The 14811-nt window shown below is 43.1% G+C and overlaps 1 protein-coding gene across 1 annotated transcript; it reads left to right on the plus strand.

Moving 5' to 3' along the window:
- The first annotated feature begins 5090 nt into the window (after positions 1-5090).
- Positions 5091-14811, plus strand: LOC139411874 (uncharacterized). The gene is made up of 4 exons (XM_071158624.1): positions 5091-5152; positions 5805-6467; positions 11980-12209; positions 14367-14811. The coding sequence occupies exons 1-4, from the start codon at positions 5101-5103 to the stop codon at positions 14673-14675; spliced, it is 1254 nt and encodes a 417-aa protein (XP_071014725.1). The 5' UTR covers positions 5091-5100; the 3' UTR covers positions 14676-14811.

The following is a 14811-nucleotide window of genomic DNA, read 5'->3' on the forward strand; positions in this document are numbered from 1 at the left end:
GAGTGATCCCAGGGTGCTTTATGAGTAGTGAGTGATCCCAGGGTGCTTTATGAGTAGTGAGTGATCCTAGGGTGCTTTATGAGTAGTGAGTGATCCCAGGGTGCTTTATGAGTCGTGAGTGATCCCAGGGTGCTGTATGAGTAGTGAGTGATCCCAGGGTGCTTTATGAGTCGTGAGTGATCCCAGGGTGCTTTATGAGTCGTGAGTGATCCCAGGGTGCTTTATGAGTAGTGAGTGATCCTAGGGTGCTGTATGAGTAGTGAGTGATCCCAGGGTGCTTTATGAGTAGTGAGTGATCCCAGGGTGCTTTATGAGTAGTGAGTGATCCCAGGGTGCTTTATGTGTAGTGAGTGATCCCAGGGTACTTTATGAGTAGTGAGTGATCCCAGGGTGCTTTAGGAGTAGTGAGTGATCCCAGGGTGCTTTATGAGTAGTGAGTGATCCCAGGGTGCTTTAGGAGTAGTGAGTGATCCTAGGGTGCTTTATGAGTAGTGAGTGATCCCAGGGTGCTTTATGAGTAGTGAGTGATCCCAGGGTGCTTTATGAGTAGTGAGTGATCCCAGGGTGCTTTATGAGTAGTGAGTGATCCTAGGGTGCTTTATGAGTAGTGAGTGATCCCAGGGTTCTTTATGAGTAGTGAGTGATCCCAGGGTGCTTTATGAGTAGTGAGTGATCCCAGGGTGCTTTATGAGTAGTGAGTAGTGATCCCAGGGTGCTTTAGGAGTAGTGAGTAGTGATCCCAGGGTGCTTTAGGAGTAGTGAGTGATCCCAGGGTGCTATATGAGTAGTGAGTGATCCCAGGGTGCTTTAGGAGTAGTGAGTGATCCTAGGGGTGTTAACACATACATTCTAAGTGATTTCAATGAGTCTTCATCCATTCTGATTGGTTTATACTGTTCAATTCAACTTCAACCAAAACTAATTTCAACCCTTTAATAATTTCTGCATTTCACTCCATTGCAGTGGTGGAAAAAGTACCTAATTGTCATACTTGAGTAAAAGTAAAGATACCTTAATAGCAAATGACTCAATAAAAATACCCAGTAAAATACTACTTGAGTAAAAGTATTTGGTTTTAAATATACTTACAGTAAGTATCAAAAATAAATGTAATTGATAAAATGTACTTAATTTCAAATTCCTTATATTAAGCAAACCAGACGGCACCATTTTCTTGTTTTTATTTTATTTCCGGATAGCCAGGGGAACACGCCAACACACAGACATAATTTACAAACAAAGCACTTGTGTTTAGTGAGTCCTCCAGATCAGATGCAGTAGGGATGACCAGGGATGTTCTCTGTTTAGTGAGTCCTCCAGATCAGAGGCAGTAGGGATGACCAGGGATGTTCTCTGTTTAGTGAGTCCGCCAGATCAGAGGCAGTAGGGATGACCAGGGATGTTCTCTGTTTAGTGAGTCCGCCAGATCAGAGGCAGTAGGGATGACCAGGGATGTTCTCTGTTTAGTGAGTCCCCCAGATCAGAGGCAGTAGGGATGACCAGGGATGGTCTCTGTTTAGTGAGTCCCCCAGATCAGAGGCAGTAGGGATGACCAGGGATGTTCTCTGTTTAGTGAGTCCTCCAGATCAGAGGCAGTAGGGATGACCAGGGATGTTCTCTTAACAAGTGGGTGAATTGGACCATTTTCCTGTCCTGCTGAGCATTCAAAATGTAACGAGTACTTTTAGGTGTCGGGGAAACATGTATGGAGTAAAAAGTACAGTATTTTGTTTAGGAATGTGGTGAAGTAAAAGTAGTCAAAATAAAAATAGTAAAGTACAGATACCAAAACAAATTACTTAAGTTGTACTTGAAATATTTTTTACTTAAAGTACTTTACACCACTAGGGACAAATAATCTAGGATCGATTTTGAAATTTTACATGCAAATTAGAGCAAAACTGTTGGAAACATGAAAATATTCTCTTATTCTATAGTTAGAATATAATAGTGGGCAAATATTTGAATACAACGTTGTTTGAGATTACAACTAATTAAAATGCCAGGGACGAGTTATTGTGACAAGGTTGGAACCAAAGTGTTGATAAGTGTTTCCTAAGGGACCCTATAAGCTTTGGCTACATTGCATGTTTTCTCTTAGCTACTTCATGTAGCTAAAATTCCAGGGCCCACAGACCAGGGCCCACAGACCAGGGCCCATAGTCCAGGTCCCACAGACCAGGGCTCATAGTCCAGGGCCCACAGACCAGGGCCCACAGACCAGGGCCCATATTCCAGGGCCCAACAGTAGGAAAGGGATGCCATTTAGGATGCACCCCAATTGTTGTTGTTCCACCAATGAAACTAGAAAAGTTGTTTTGAGAGGATTGGAATGAAAGGAATCCTTTTCACAGATGTGCAACCTTCTCGAACTCTAGTTCTTCTCTCTGTAGGTGTCGTATTACGCTCCGCCTCCCGACCCAGGTCTTACATGGCGGATGGCTATTGGTCACGCCACACATTGGTCAAAATCTCCGCCACATAATTGGAAGGTGGATGCTATAAAGGAGCATCGTGATTAGAGGGTGTCCACGCAGGCCGCTAAGTGTTCTATAATTGGGAGTGGGTGGACGGACTACCGTGTCCCAAATGGGACATTTTATTCCCTTTTTTTTTTTTTATAGTGCAGTACTCATTTTTATAGGGCCCGTAGGGATATGGTCAAATGTTGTGCACTGTAAAAGACATCGGGTGCCGTTCGGGACACTGTCATGGGGCTGCCTGCCTTTCGAAAAAGCAGAGTAGCAGGCCTACTATAAAGACAGCCGCACATATCTAAAGCTATTTCTCTGAAGCTCACGCTTTGCAACGTCTCGTAAATTACTTGGCGTATGATTGTCGAGCCATATGTGTTTTTTTTGTGGGGTCGGGGGGGTGGGGGGGGGGGTCGGGGGGGTCCCACTCTGGTATACATGGATACGGTTGCAGCTGGAGACCAGCTATAGGAGGATGAAGACGAGGGAAACATACTATTATAAACATCATGTATTGAAAACATTTCTAGGTAGAAAAATGTAAAATATATCTTCCTGCTATTGTCTCACAGTATCTTATTTAGTGTAAAAAAAAAATGCAGTTTACTATCCTTGCCTGTACAGTCAACACTGAACTACTGAATAATCACTGAAAATCAACATGGTTTGAATTTAAACACAAACGTAAAGTTATTCAAAAACATTTTAGACTTTAGTAACACTAAATAGTGGTTAAATAGGTTAGAATAGTGGCTAAATTGATTTAATAGTGACTAAATAGTGGTTAAATAGGTTAGCATAGTGGTTAAATAGGTTAGAATAGTGGCTAAATTGATTTAATAGTGACTAAATAGTGGTTAAATAGGTTAGCATAGTGGTTAAATAGGTTAGAATAGTGGCTAAATTGATTTAATAGTGACTAAATAGTGGTTAAATAGGTTAGCATAGTGGTTAAATAGGTTAGAATACTGGCTAAATTGATTTAATAGTGATTAAATAGTGGTTAAATAGGTTAAAATATGAATTGTGTTGTAAGAGTAGAGTACAAAATGATTTGTCTTGAACAAAAATAACAAATGCTTTTATTTGAAAAGTCAAACGCAGCCTCTCTCAGGCAGCAACACTGCAGCATTATTACACACACACACACACACACACACACACACACACACACACACACACACACACATAATACACGAGAGGACTCATCTAGACACAGAGGAATTGTACCGTAAAAACTTAGTTTTGCCATGGAAAATAAGCAGGTAAAGACTGTGTTACCACCAGAACGTAACGGTGAGGATCTTTTGAGATTCAAGGTTTTTACCTCCGGATTCTCTCTTTTAAGATTCAAGGTTTTTACCTCCGGATTCTCTCTTTTAAGATTCAAGGTTTTTACCTCCGGATTCTCTCTTTTAAGATTCAAGGTTTTTACCTCCGGATTCTCTCTTTTAAGATCATGGGACAGGAACAGTTATCTTGCTAAAAGCGTGACTTCCCAGGGACAGGCTGAGCTTGTGATAATATATTACTGTAATAAATAACAAGTATAGGCTTGTAATAATGTCTGGCTAGGGCAGGGGAGAAGGGATGGGAATTATGGGATGTATTCTCCCCTTACTGAGCAGACAGGTTGTATATCATGCATGAACACACACACACACACACTCAGAGGGAGAAGGAAGAGACAGAGAGACTGGTTGTATATCTCTCCCTGGCATGAGGAGAAAGTCAGAAGGTCAGTGAGCACAGAAAGAGGAGACGGGAACCAGTAGCTAATGTGCAGGGGACAGTGGTTGTGTGTGTGTGTGTGTGTGTGTGTGTGTGTGTGTGATCACTATGCTGCAGGCTATCCATAGAGATGAATAGAATAAACATCTCTATTTAATTCCATCAATTGGCTGTTCCCTCCTGATGACCCGGTTGGACATGACCCCCACAAGGGTAATCTGGAGAGATCAGCCAATGAAGTTGGAATTCCCACCCAGTTGACTACTTTAAAATGGTGGAAGCGCTCAATGGCGATGTTGATGATGATCACTACTATGCAGTGTTAGTCACAGCCAATCTTTCACACTTTGGTTCTGCATTGCTGTGTTTACAAAATGGCTATGGCTGAGTCGCTGTGGATAAGTGTGTCTGCTAAATGACTCAAATGTTATATGTACATTGCAGAATGCACACTGCCAAACGCAGTATTGGGAATCTCAGAAGAGCTTTCACCTCCTCCTCCTTTACAAGACACACTGTTCTCACATTGTCTTGTTCCTCTTTCTCATCTCAAAGGAGAGAGACAGACATTTTGATAACTTAATGATGAGTAAAAACGTTTTGTCTTATCAAAAAAAAAAAAAAATAATAATAATCTTAATTTTTTTCTTGATCACATATTTTCCTTGGGAACATTTAATGTGGTATTTTTTTATATTGCATTCTCTATTCTATTTCAATTGTAGTTTTCAGTTTGTTTACGCCACTGCAACAAAAAAAAGAAGGAAACGGACTCCTCCTTGTCTCGTGGTGACGTCACGCAAACAAGACTCTGAAACCGGAAGAGGAAATCACAGCGTTATCTGTGGATGTTTATTACAAATTGAAAGCAACAAAAAATATATATTTAAAAAGAATGAATCCTCCAATTATCAACTCTACTAATTCGGTGACAACTTCTACTAAAAGTAAGTTTCTGAAAAAAGGTGCTGTATGTTTTTTTTTTTTTACGTTTTACACATTTGGTTGTTAACGCTGCATGCATCTCATTCGTAATGTGTTGAAGCTAGCCAAAGTAAGCAAAAGCTTAGCTACACATCCTGGCAATGCTTTGATTTCACTTTGCTATTGAAAATGCTAATGTTTTTACAATTATTTTTAGACTTGATAATGCCCGTTTTGATGTTAGATAGCTATGTCGCAAAGCAGACTGGTTTGGAAACCGAAACTTATCTTGACTCTTGCTTAGTAGCTAACTAGCTAGCCTACTAGCTAGGTACTCAAACATTTTTTTTTGACAACAGTCAAGTGATAACTAGTACGATATTGTTGCCAAACATTCTAGCAGAAATGTGAGATATTCCAGATACTTTATAGCTAAGCACCATCTGCAGTCTGCATGCTTCACACTTTTGCAGCCAGGAATTAAGACGCACCTGTTTCCTGTAATTCAGTGTCATTTGGTTCAGGGCAACAAATCTAGTAATATCAGCTAGTACCACTGTACCAGTCTCTACTGTATAAACCTAGCTACTGTACATGTCGATAAGGTGTTACCACAGTCAGTCGGCCATCTTGTTTTGAACATTTGCCGTACTGTAACTGTACTCTTTCCTGCAGGAAAGCGAGAGGCCGAGCGCTCCGTCAATTGGACAGTGGAAGAGACCCAGGTGTTGCTGTGTGCCTGGAGTGACGAGCGAGTGCAGAAGAGCCTGGCGGAGAATGTCCGTAACCGCCATGTTTTCAAACACCTCTCAGCCCGCATGTGTGACCTGGGCTTCTCACGCAGCCCTCACCAGTGCCGGCTCCGCGTCAAGACCCTCAAGGCCAACTATGTCAGAGCCAAGCTGCTGATGAGCGTGGATGACTCCCAACCCTGCAGTTTCAGGTACTACTCTGAGATGGATGCTGTGCTGGGGAGAAATCGCGCTATGGAAGGGACTGGAGGAGGGCGGCATTTTGGATCTCCTGAAGGCATAGGAGGATTATTAGGAGGGTGCCATTTTGGGTCTGAATTGATCGCAGAAACAGGGCGCTATTTGGGATCTGAAGGGATTGGAAGACTAGGAGGAGGATGCAATTTTGTATCTCCTGAGGGGACGGCAGGACGGAAGTCACGGTATATGGTGTCTGAGATGAAGGTGGAGGAGGACAGGGAGGCAGACGACACAGACGACTACGAGTTCAACGATGTAGGAATCACCACTCGGTCACTGGTTGGCCGGGGTGGAAGACGCCATGATGCTTTTCTAGAGCACAGCAACGACTATCATGAACCTGCTGGTATGTACTCTACTCTCTGTCTGACTCGCTCTGTCGGTTACACTTTCTGCTATCACTGATTATCATTATATCATCAAAGGTAGACTCAGCAAGATGTTATCAAATCAAATGTTATTTGTCACATACACATGGTTAGCAGATGTTAATGCGAGTGTAGCGAAATGCTTGTGCTTCTAGTTCCGACAATGAAGTAATATCCAACGAGTAATCTAACTTAACAATTTCACAACAATTACCTTATAGACACAAGTGTAAAGGGATGAAGAATATGTACATAAAGATATATGAATGAGTGATGGTACAGAACGGCATAGGCAAGATGCAGTAGATGGTATCGAGTACAGTATATACATATGAGATGAGTAATGTAGGGTATGTAAACATTATATTAAGTGGCATTGTTTAAAGTGGCTAGTGATACAGTTCTTACATACATTTTTCCATTGTTAAAGTGGCTGGAGTTGAGTCAGTATGTTGGCAGCAGCCACTCAATGTTAGTGGTGGCTGTTTAACAGTCTGATGGCCTTGAGATAGAAGCTGTTTTTCAGTCTCTCAGTCCCAGCTTTGATGCACCTGTACTGACCTCGCCTTCTGGATGATAGCGGGATGAACAGGCAGTGGCTCGGGTGGTTGTTGTCCTTAATGATCTTTATGGCCTTCCTGTGACATCGGGGGGTGTAGGTGTCCTGGAGCGCAGGTAGTTTTCCCCCGGTGATGCGTTGTGCAGACCTCACTACCCTCTGGAGAGCCTTACGGTTGTGGGCGGAGCACTTGCCGTACCAGGCGGTGATACAGCCCGACAGGATGCTCTCGATTATGAGTGATTTTGGTGACAAGCCAAATTTCTTCAGCCTCCTGAGGTTGAAGAGGCGCTGCTGCGCCTTCTTCACGATGCTGTCTGTGTGGATGGACCAATTCAGTTTGTCTGTGATGTGTATGCCAAGGAACTTGAAACTTACTACCCTCTCTACTACTGTGCCGTCGATGTGGATAGGGGGGTGCTCCCTCTGCTGTTTCCTGAAGTCCACAATTATCTCCTTTGTTTTGTTGACATTGAGTGTGAGGTTATTTTCCTGACACCACACTCCGAGGGCCCTCACCTCCTCCCTGTAGGTCATCTCGTCATTGTTGGTAATCAAGCCTACCACTGTAGTGTCGTCTGCAAACTTGATGATTGAGTTGGAGGCGTGCATGGCCACGCAGTCGTGGGTGAACAGGGAGTACAGGAGAGAGCTCAGAACGCACCCTTGTGGGGCCCCAGTGTTGAGGATCAGCGGGGTGGAGATGTTGTTACCTACCCTCACCACCTGGGGGCGGCCCATCAGGAAGTCCAGTACCAAGTTGCACAGGGCGGGGTCAAGACCCAGGGTCTCGAGCTTGATGACGCGTTTGGAGGGTACTATGGTGTTAAAAGCTGAGCTCTAGTCGATGAACAGCATCCTCACATAGGTTTTCCTCTTGTCCAGATGGGTTAGTGCAGTGTGGTTGCGATTGCATCGTCTGTGGACCTATTGGGGCGGTAAGCTAATTGGAGTGGGTCTAGGGTGTCATGTAGGGTGGAGGTGATATGGGCCTTGACTAGTCTCTCAAAGCACTTCATGATGACGGATGTGAGTGCTACGGGGCGGTAGTCGTTTAGCTCAGTTACCTTAGCTTTCTTGGGAACAGGAACAATGGTGGCCCTCTTGAAGCATGTGGGAACAACAGACTGGATTGATTGAATATGTCCGTAAAACACACCGGCCAGCTGGTCTGCGCATGCTCTGAGGGCGCGGCTGGGGATGCCGTCTGGGCCTGCAGCCTTGCGAGGGTTAACACGTTTAAATGTCTTACTCACCTCGGCTGCAGTGAAGGAGAGACCGCATGTTTTCGTTGCTCTGAGGACGCGGCCGGGGATGCCGTCTTTAACCTAGTCAGGGATTTGGTTCTTGCAACCTTTCGGTTACTGGCCCAACGCTCTAACCGCTAGGCTCCCTGCCGCTCCGAGTGTGCGGGGGGGTACGAGGTAATTGAGGTAGATATGAACATACAACTAGGAATAGTGACCGATGATAAACAGTAGCAGCAGTGATGAGTCATTACATGTTAGTGCAAAAAGGATCAATGCCGATATTTGTTTAACCTTTTGTTTACGGGGCAGTATTTTCACGTCTGGATGAAATGCATGCCCAAATTCAACTGCCTGCTACTCATCCCCAGAAGATAAGATATGCATATTATTAGTATATTTTGGTAGAAAACAATCTGAAGTTTCTAAAACTGTTTGAATCATGTCTGTGAGTATAACAGAACTTATTTAGCTGGCCAAACCCCAACGACAAACCATTCAGATTTTTTTGTTGTTGAGGTCACTTTCTTTTCAATGGGTTTTCATTGGGAATCCAGATTTCTAAGGGACCTTCTTGCAGTTCATATCGCTTCCACTGGATGTCAACAGTCTGGAAATTGGTTGAGGTTTTTCCTTTGTGTAATGAAGAAGTACGGCCATCTTGAACGAGGGTCACTTGAAGTGTACTGTTAGATAGAGGCGCGTGACCAGAAAGCATGCTTCAGTTTGTCTTCTTCCTGTATTGAACACAGATCATCCCGTCTTCAATTTTATCAATTATTTACGTAAAAAAAATACCTAAAGTTGTATTACAAAAGTAGTTTGAAGTGTTTTGGCAAAAATTACAGGTAACTTTTGAGATATTTTGTAGTCACATTGTTCAAGTTGGAACCAGTGTTCCAACTATTATTAACTATTATGGCTTGGGGGTCCTGCTGTTTCCAGGCTTGGTGTGTCGTTGTTCAGGGGCAGAACGACAGATTGTTACCTTGTCAGCTCGGGGATTCGATCTTGCAACCTTTCGGTTACTAGTCCAACACACTAACCACTAGGTTACCTGCCGCCCCTACACTCTAACCGCTATGTTACCTGCCGCCCCTACACTCTAACCACTAGGTTACCTGCCGCCCCTACACTCTAACCACTAGGTTACCTGCCGCCTCTACACTCTAACCACTAGTTTACCTGCCGCCCCAACACTCTAACCACTAGTTTACCTGCCGCCCCTACGCTCTAACCATATAATAATAGTTTATCAAAAATGTTCAACTTCTGATCTGCCTCATCGCGTTTAATTTTTGGGGGGATGTAGCCGTAGGCTACTGGTTGTATATCCCAGAGTTTGTTTTGGAATAGGCTATTTCTTTCTCGCACAGAATGACAAGCTGACCAATAGAATAGGTCAATTTTTTTAGACTAGGCCTAAGATATAGGCTTTATCACATTTCTTCTCCTTTCTTTGGACAGGAAAATGTTAGCCTTTTTATAAACCCTTTTCATGTAATTCTACTACACTTTATGTAAATGTTTGGACACATCTACTCATTCCAGGGTTCTTCGTTTAAAAAAAAAAAACTATTTTCTAAATTGTAGAATAATAGTGAAGACATCAAAACGATGAAATAACACATATGGAATCATGTAGTAACCAAAAAAGTGTTAAACAAATTAAAATATATTTTAGATTTGAGATTTTTTCAAAGTAGCCTCCCTTTGCCTTGATGACAGCTTTGCTCACACTTGGCATTCTCTCAACCAGCTTCATGAGCTAGTCACCTGGAATGCATTTCAATTAACAGGTGTGCCTTGTTAAAAGTTAATTTGTGGAATTTCTTTCCTTCTTAATGTGTTTGAGCCAGTCAGTTGTGTTGTGACAAGGTAGGGGTGGTATACAGAAGATAGCCCTATTTGGTTAAAGACCAAGTCCATATTATGGCAAGAACCGCTCAAATAAGCAAAGAGAAATGACAGTCCATCATTACTTTAAGAAATGAAAGTCAGTCAATCTGGAAAATGAAGGACTTTTAAAGTTTCTTCAAGTTACCAAAACCATCCAGCGCTATGATGAAACTGGCTCTCGTGAGGACCGCCACAAGAAAGGACCACCCAGAGTTAGCTCTGCTGCAGAGGATAAGTTCATTAGAGTTACCAGCCTCAGAAATTGCAGCCCAAATAAATGCTTCACAGAGTTCAAGTTACAGACATCTCAACTTCTGTGAATCAGGCCTTTCGTGGTTGAATTTCTGCAAAGAAACCACTACTAAAGGACACCAATAAGAAAAAGAGACTTGCTTGTGCCAAGAAACACGAAGCACTGGGCCTGTGGACTTTTTTTTTTCTTTGCTTTGGTCTGATGAGTCCATATTTGAGATTATTGGTTCCAACCGCTGTGTCTTTGTGAGTCGCAGAGTAGGTGAACGGATGATCTCCGCATGTGTGGTTCTCACGTGAAGCATGGAGGAGGAGGTGTGGGGGTGCTTTGCTGGTGACACTGTCTGTGATTTATTTATAATTCAAGGCACACGTAACCAGCATAGCTACCACAGCATTCTGCATCGATACGCCATCCCATCTGGTTTGCACTTAGTCCCACTATCATTTGTCCCAATGACCCCACACACATCCAGGCTGTGTAAGGGCTATGTGAACAAGAAAGAGAGTGATAGAGTGCTGCATCAGATGACCTGGCCTCCACAATCACCTGACCTCAACCCAATTGTGATGGTTTGGGATGAGTTGGACTGCAGAGTGAAGAAAAAGCAGCTAACAAGTGCTCAGCATATGTGGGAACTTCTTCAAGACCGTTGGACAAGCATTCCAGGTGAAGCTGGTTGATAGAATGCCCAGAGTGTCCAAAGCTGTCATCAAGGCAAAGGGTGGCTACTTTGAAGAATCTAAAATATATAAATATATTTTGATTTGTTTAACACTATTATGTAGATGTATATTGTGAATGGCCATAAGCTTTAAAAAAAAATGTGAGGCCATATCGCATGTGAAGCGCTCACACAGTGACTTCAGAAGGACCTCTTTTTTGCAACAGTAGTTGAATGCCTCAAGGATGAGAAGGCACGGCACCACATCAGACACACAACTGGCTGTCAGTTTGAAGTTGGTCAATGTGGATTGTAAACGGCTCCAACAACTTCACAAGCTGTTCTAGCTTGGCACAGTCACGCGCCGTGCTCGTCTTCGGATTTCTTCCCTGTTAGCTGGTGATAGTGATGCACAAGCTAGGCCTATTTGAAACATCGCCATTTCCTGGCAACATTTACCCGCCAGATTCAGAACCTTAAACTTTTTGATATTTGCCGAAAGTTTTTAGACTAAGAAAAACTAAACAATTTGTTTCTATTTTTTTTGCAGTCCAAAATATTAGTTTCAGTAGTTTTTTTTTTCAAGTGTTTTTTTTTATATATATTTTTATTTTGCTAAATTGTTTTTCCAATTTTCGTTTTTATTTTCGTTTCTGTTTTCATTTACTGTAATAACCTTGCAATTTGGGTAAACTGTTGATTCTACATTGTAGAATAATAGTGAAGACATCAAATCTATGAAATAAAACATATGGAATCATGTAGTAACCAAAAAAGTGTTGAACAAATTGGGCAATGTTGTGGTAATAAAACTTTATCGAAATCAGAATATCTGATTAATTAATCTATTTAATCTCTTGCATTGCAGTTCATCCATTGGAGGATGACCGCAGCTCCAGGTCAACACCGCCACCACCCCAGCCTGCTTCCCATTTTTCTCCACCCCCAGACCATTGCCCCAACCTCGGCAGTGGTATCACCATTCCCTCCACCCAGCCCCTAGAGCCTGTGTTGAAGCACTTGGCAGACTGCTTCCAGAGGCTGGTCTCAGAGTCCCGGGGTCTGATGGTACAGCTGGAGGGCCAGAGGCAGGAGCAGGTCAGAGACGAATAGATAGATATGTGTATCTAAACAGGGCATTCAGAAAGTATTCAGACCCCTTGACTTTTTCCACATTTTGTTACGTTACAGCCTTGTTCTAAAATGGATCAAATATAATCCTCATCAATCTACACACGATACCCCATAATGACATCACAATACCACATAATGACATCACAATACCCCATAATGACAAAAAAAATAACACCTTATTTAAGTATTCAGATTCTTTGCTATGAGAATCGAAATTGAGCTCAGGTGCATCCTGTTTCCATTGATCCTCCTTGAGTTTGGGAAGGCACACACCTGTCTATATAAGGTCCCACAGTTGGCAGTGCATGTCAGAGCAAAAATCCAAGCCACGAGGTTGAAGGAATTGTCCGTAGAGTTCCGAGAGAGGATTGTGCCGAGGCACAGATCTGGGGAAGACTACCAAAACATTTCTGTAGCATTGAAGGTCCCCAAGAATACAGGGGCCTCCATCATTCTTAAATGGAAGAAGTTTAGAACCATCAAGACTCTTCCCAGAGCTGGCCGTCCGGCCAAACTGAGCAATTGAGGAAGAAGAGCCTTGGTCTAGAAGGTGACCAAGAACCAAATGGTCACTCTGACAGAGCTCCAGAGTTCCTCTTTGGAGATGGGAGAACCTTCCAGAAGGACAACCATCTCTGCAGCACTCCACCAATCAGGCCTTTATGGTAGTGGCCAGACAGAAGCCACTCCTCAGTAAAAGGCATGACATCCCTATTAGTTTTCCAAAAGGCACCTAAAGACTATCAGACCATAAGACACAAGATTCTCTGGTCTGATGAAACCAAGATTGAACTCTTTGGCCTGAATGCCAAGCGTCACGTCTGGAGGAAACCTGGCACCATCCCTACGGTGAAGCATGGTGGTGGCAGCATCATGCTGTGGGGATGTTTTTCAGCGGCAGGGACTGGGACTGGGAGTACAGAGAGATCATTGATGAAAACCAGCTCGAGAGTGACCTGAAAAATAGCTGTGCAGCTATTTGACAGAGCTTGAGAGGATCTGCAGAGAAGAATGGGAGAAACTCCCCAAATACAGATGTGCCAAGCTTGCAGCGTCATTACCCAAGAAGACTTGAGGATGTAATCGCTGCCAAAGGTGCTTCAACACAGTACTGAGTAAAGGGTCTGAATACTTATGTAAATTAGCAAACATTTAAAAAAAATAATTTTATGTAAAAGTGATATTTCCGTATGTATTTTTATATTTTTTAGCTAAAATTTCTAAAAACCCATTTTTTTGCTTTGTTATTGTGTGTAGATTGATGAGGAAACCGATACATTTAATCATTTTTCGAATAAGGCTGTAACGTATCAAAATGTGGAGAAAGTCCAAGGGGTCTGAATACTTTCTGAACGCACCCTATATGTGTTGTGTCCCAAATGACTCCCTGTAGTCCCATAGTTTATAGGGAATACCCTATTACCAATGTAGTCCCATAGTTTATCAGGAATACCCTATTACCTACAGTGGGGCAAAAAAGTATTTAGTCAGCCACCAATTGTGCAAGTTCTCCCACTTAAAAAGATGAGAGAGGCCTGTAATTTTCATCATAGGTACACTTCAACTATGACAGACAAAATGAGAAAAAAGAATCAAGAAAATCACATTGTAGGATTTTTACCGAATTTATTTGCAAATGATGGTGGAAAATAAGTATTTTCGTCAGAACTCTGACGAAGGCCGTGTGGCCGATACGTAAAGCTTATTAATAAATATCGGTGATGTCTATTCACTTCAAAATGGCCCTGCCTTCGCATCAAAAAATCGTATTAAAACTACAGCCCTACTCTGGTGGTAAAGTGGCGCCGTTAATTAACTCAACGTTGAGAGAGACATTTATATACTCTCCGAATGTTGTGTAATCTAACTTTCTGTAACTAGAACAACAGTAGTAGGCTGGTGGTGTACTGGTGTGGGAGAATGTTTTCCGTTAGGTCCCTTGATACCAATTGAGCAATGTTTCCATGCCCGAAGAATTCAGGCCGTTCTGTAGTTAGAGGAGGGTCCGACCCGGTACTAGAAACGTGTACCTAATATAAACTGTACATCATCATGCTTTTGGTAGAAAACTCAGTGTCTAAACTCTCTCACTCTCTTTCTCTCTCTGTGTCTCTTTGTCAGGCTCGCTGGCAGCAGGACTTGCTCTCTCAGTGGCTGGAGAGAGAGGAGATGAGGCAGAGGGAGGCGGCGGACAGGGAGGACCGGAGGGAGAAGGCCCGTATGGCGCATGAGATCAGGGTACTGACGCTCCTCAGTGGCCTGGCCCAGAACCAGCAGAGACAGAAGCAGACACCACATCACAGCTGCAGCTGTTGCCACCAGTGTAGCAGGGTGGAGGCGTTAGGTGGGGCTGTTGCCGGGGCCTCGACCATCACCAGACATGATGATGGAACTGAGGACAGAGACCAGATGGAATCAGAGGCCTTATAGAAGAAAGGGTTGGATACAGACCTGGGGCACAGACCTGGGGTGTGTGTGTGTGAGAACTCCATGCCTTTCAGAATGTATGTTTAACTTCTTGCTGGAGTGTTTGGCCTACATGAAATAAAAAAAATGTGTTTGTTAA

This window comes from Oncorhynchus clarkii, chromosome 6 (assembly GCF_045791955.1).
Source record: "Oncorhynchus clarkii lewisi isolate Uvic-CL-2024 chromosome 6, UVic_Ocla_1.0, whole genome shotgun sequence".
NCBI lineage: Eukaryota > Metazoa > Chordata > Actinopteri > Salmoniformes > Salmonidae > Oncorhynchus > Oncorhynchus clarkii.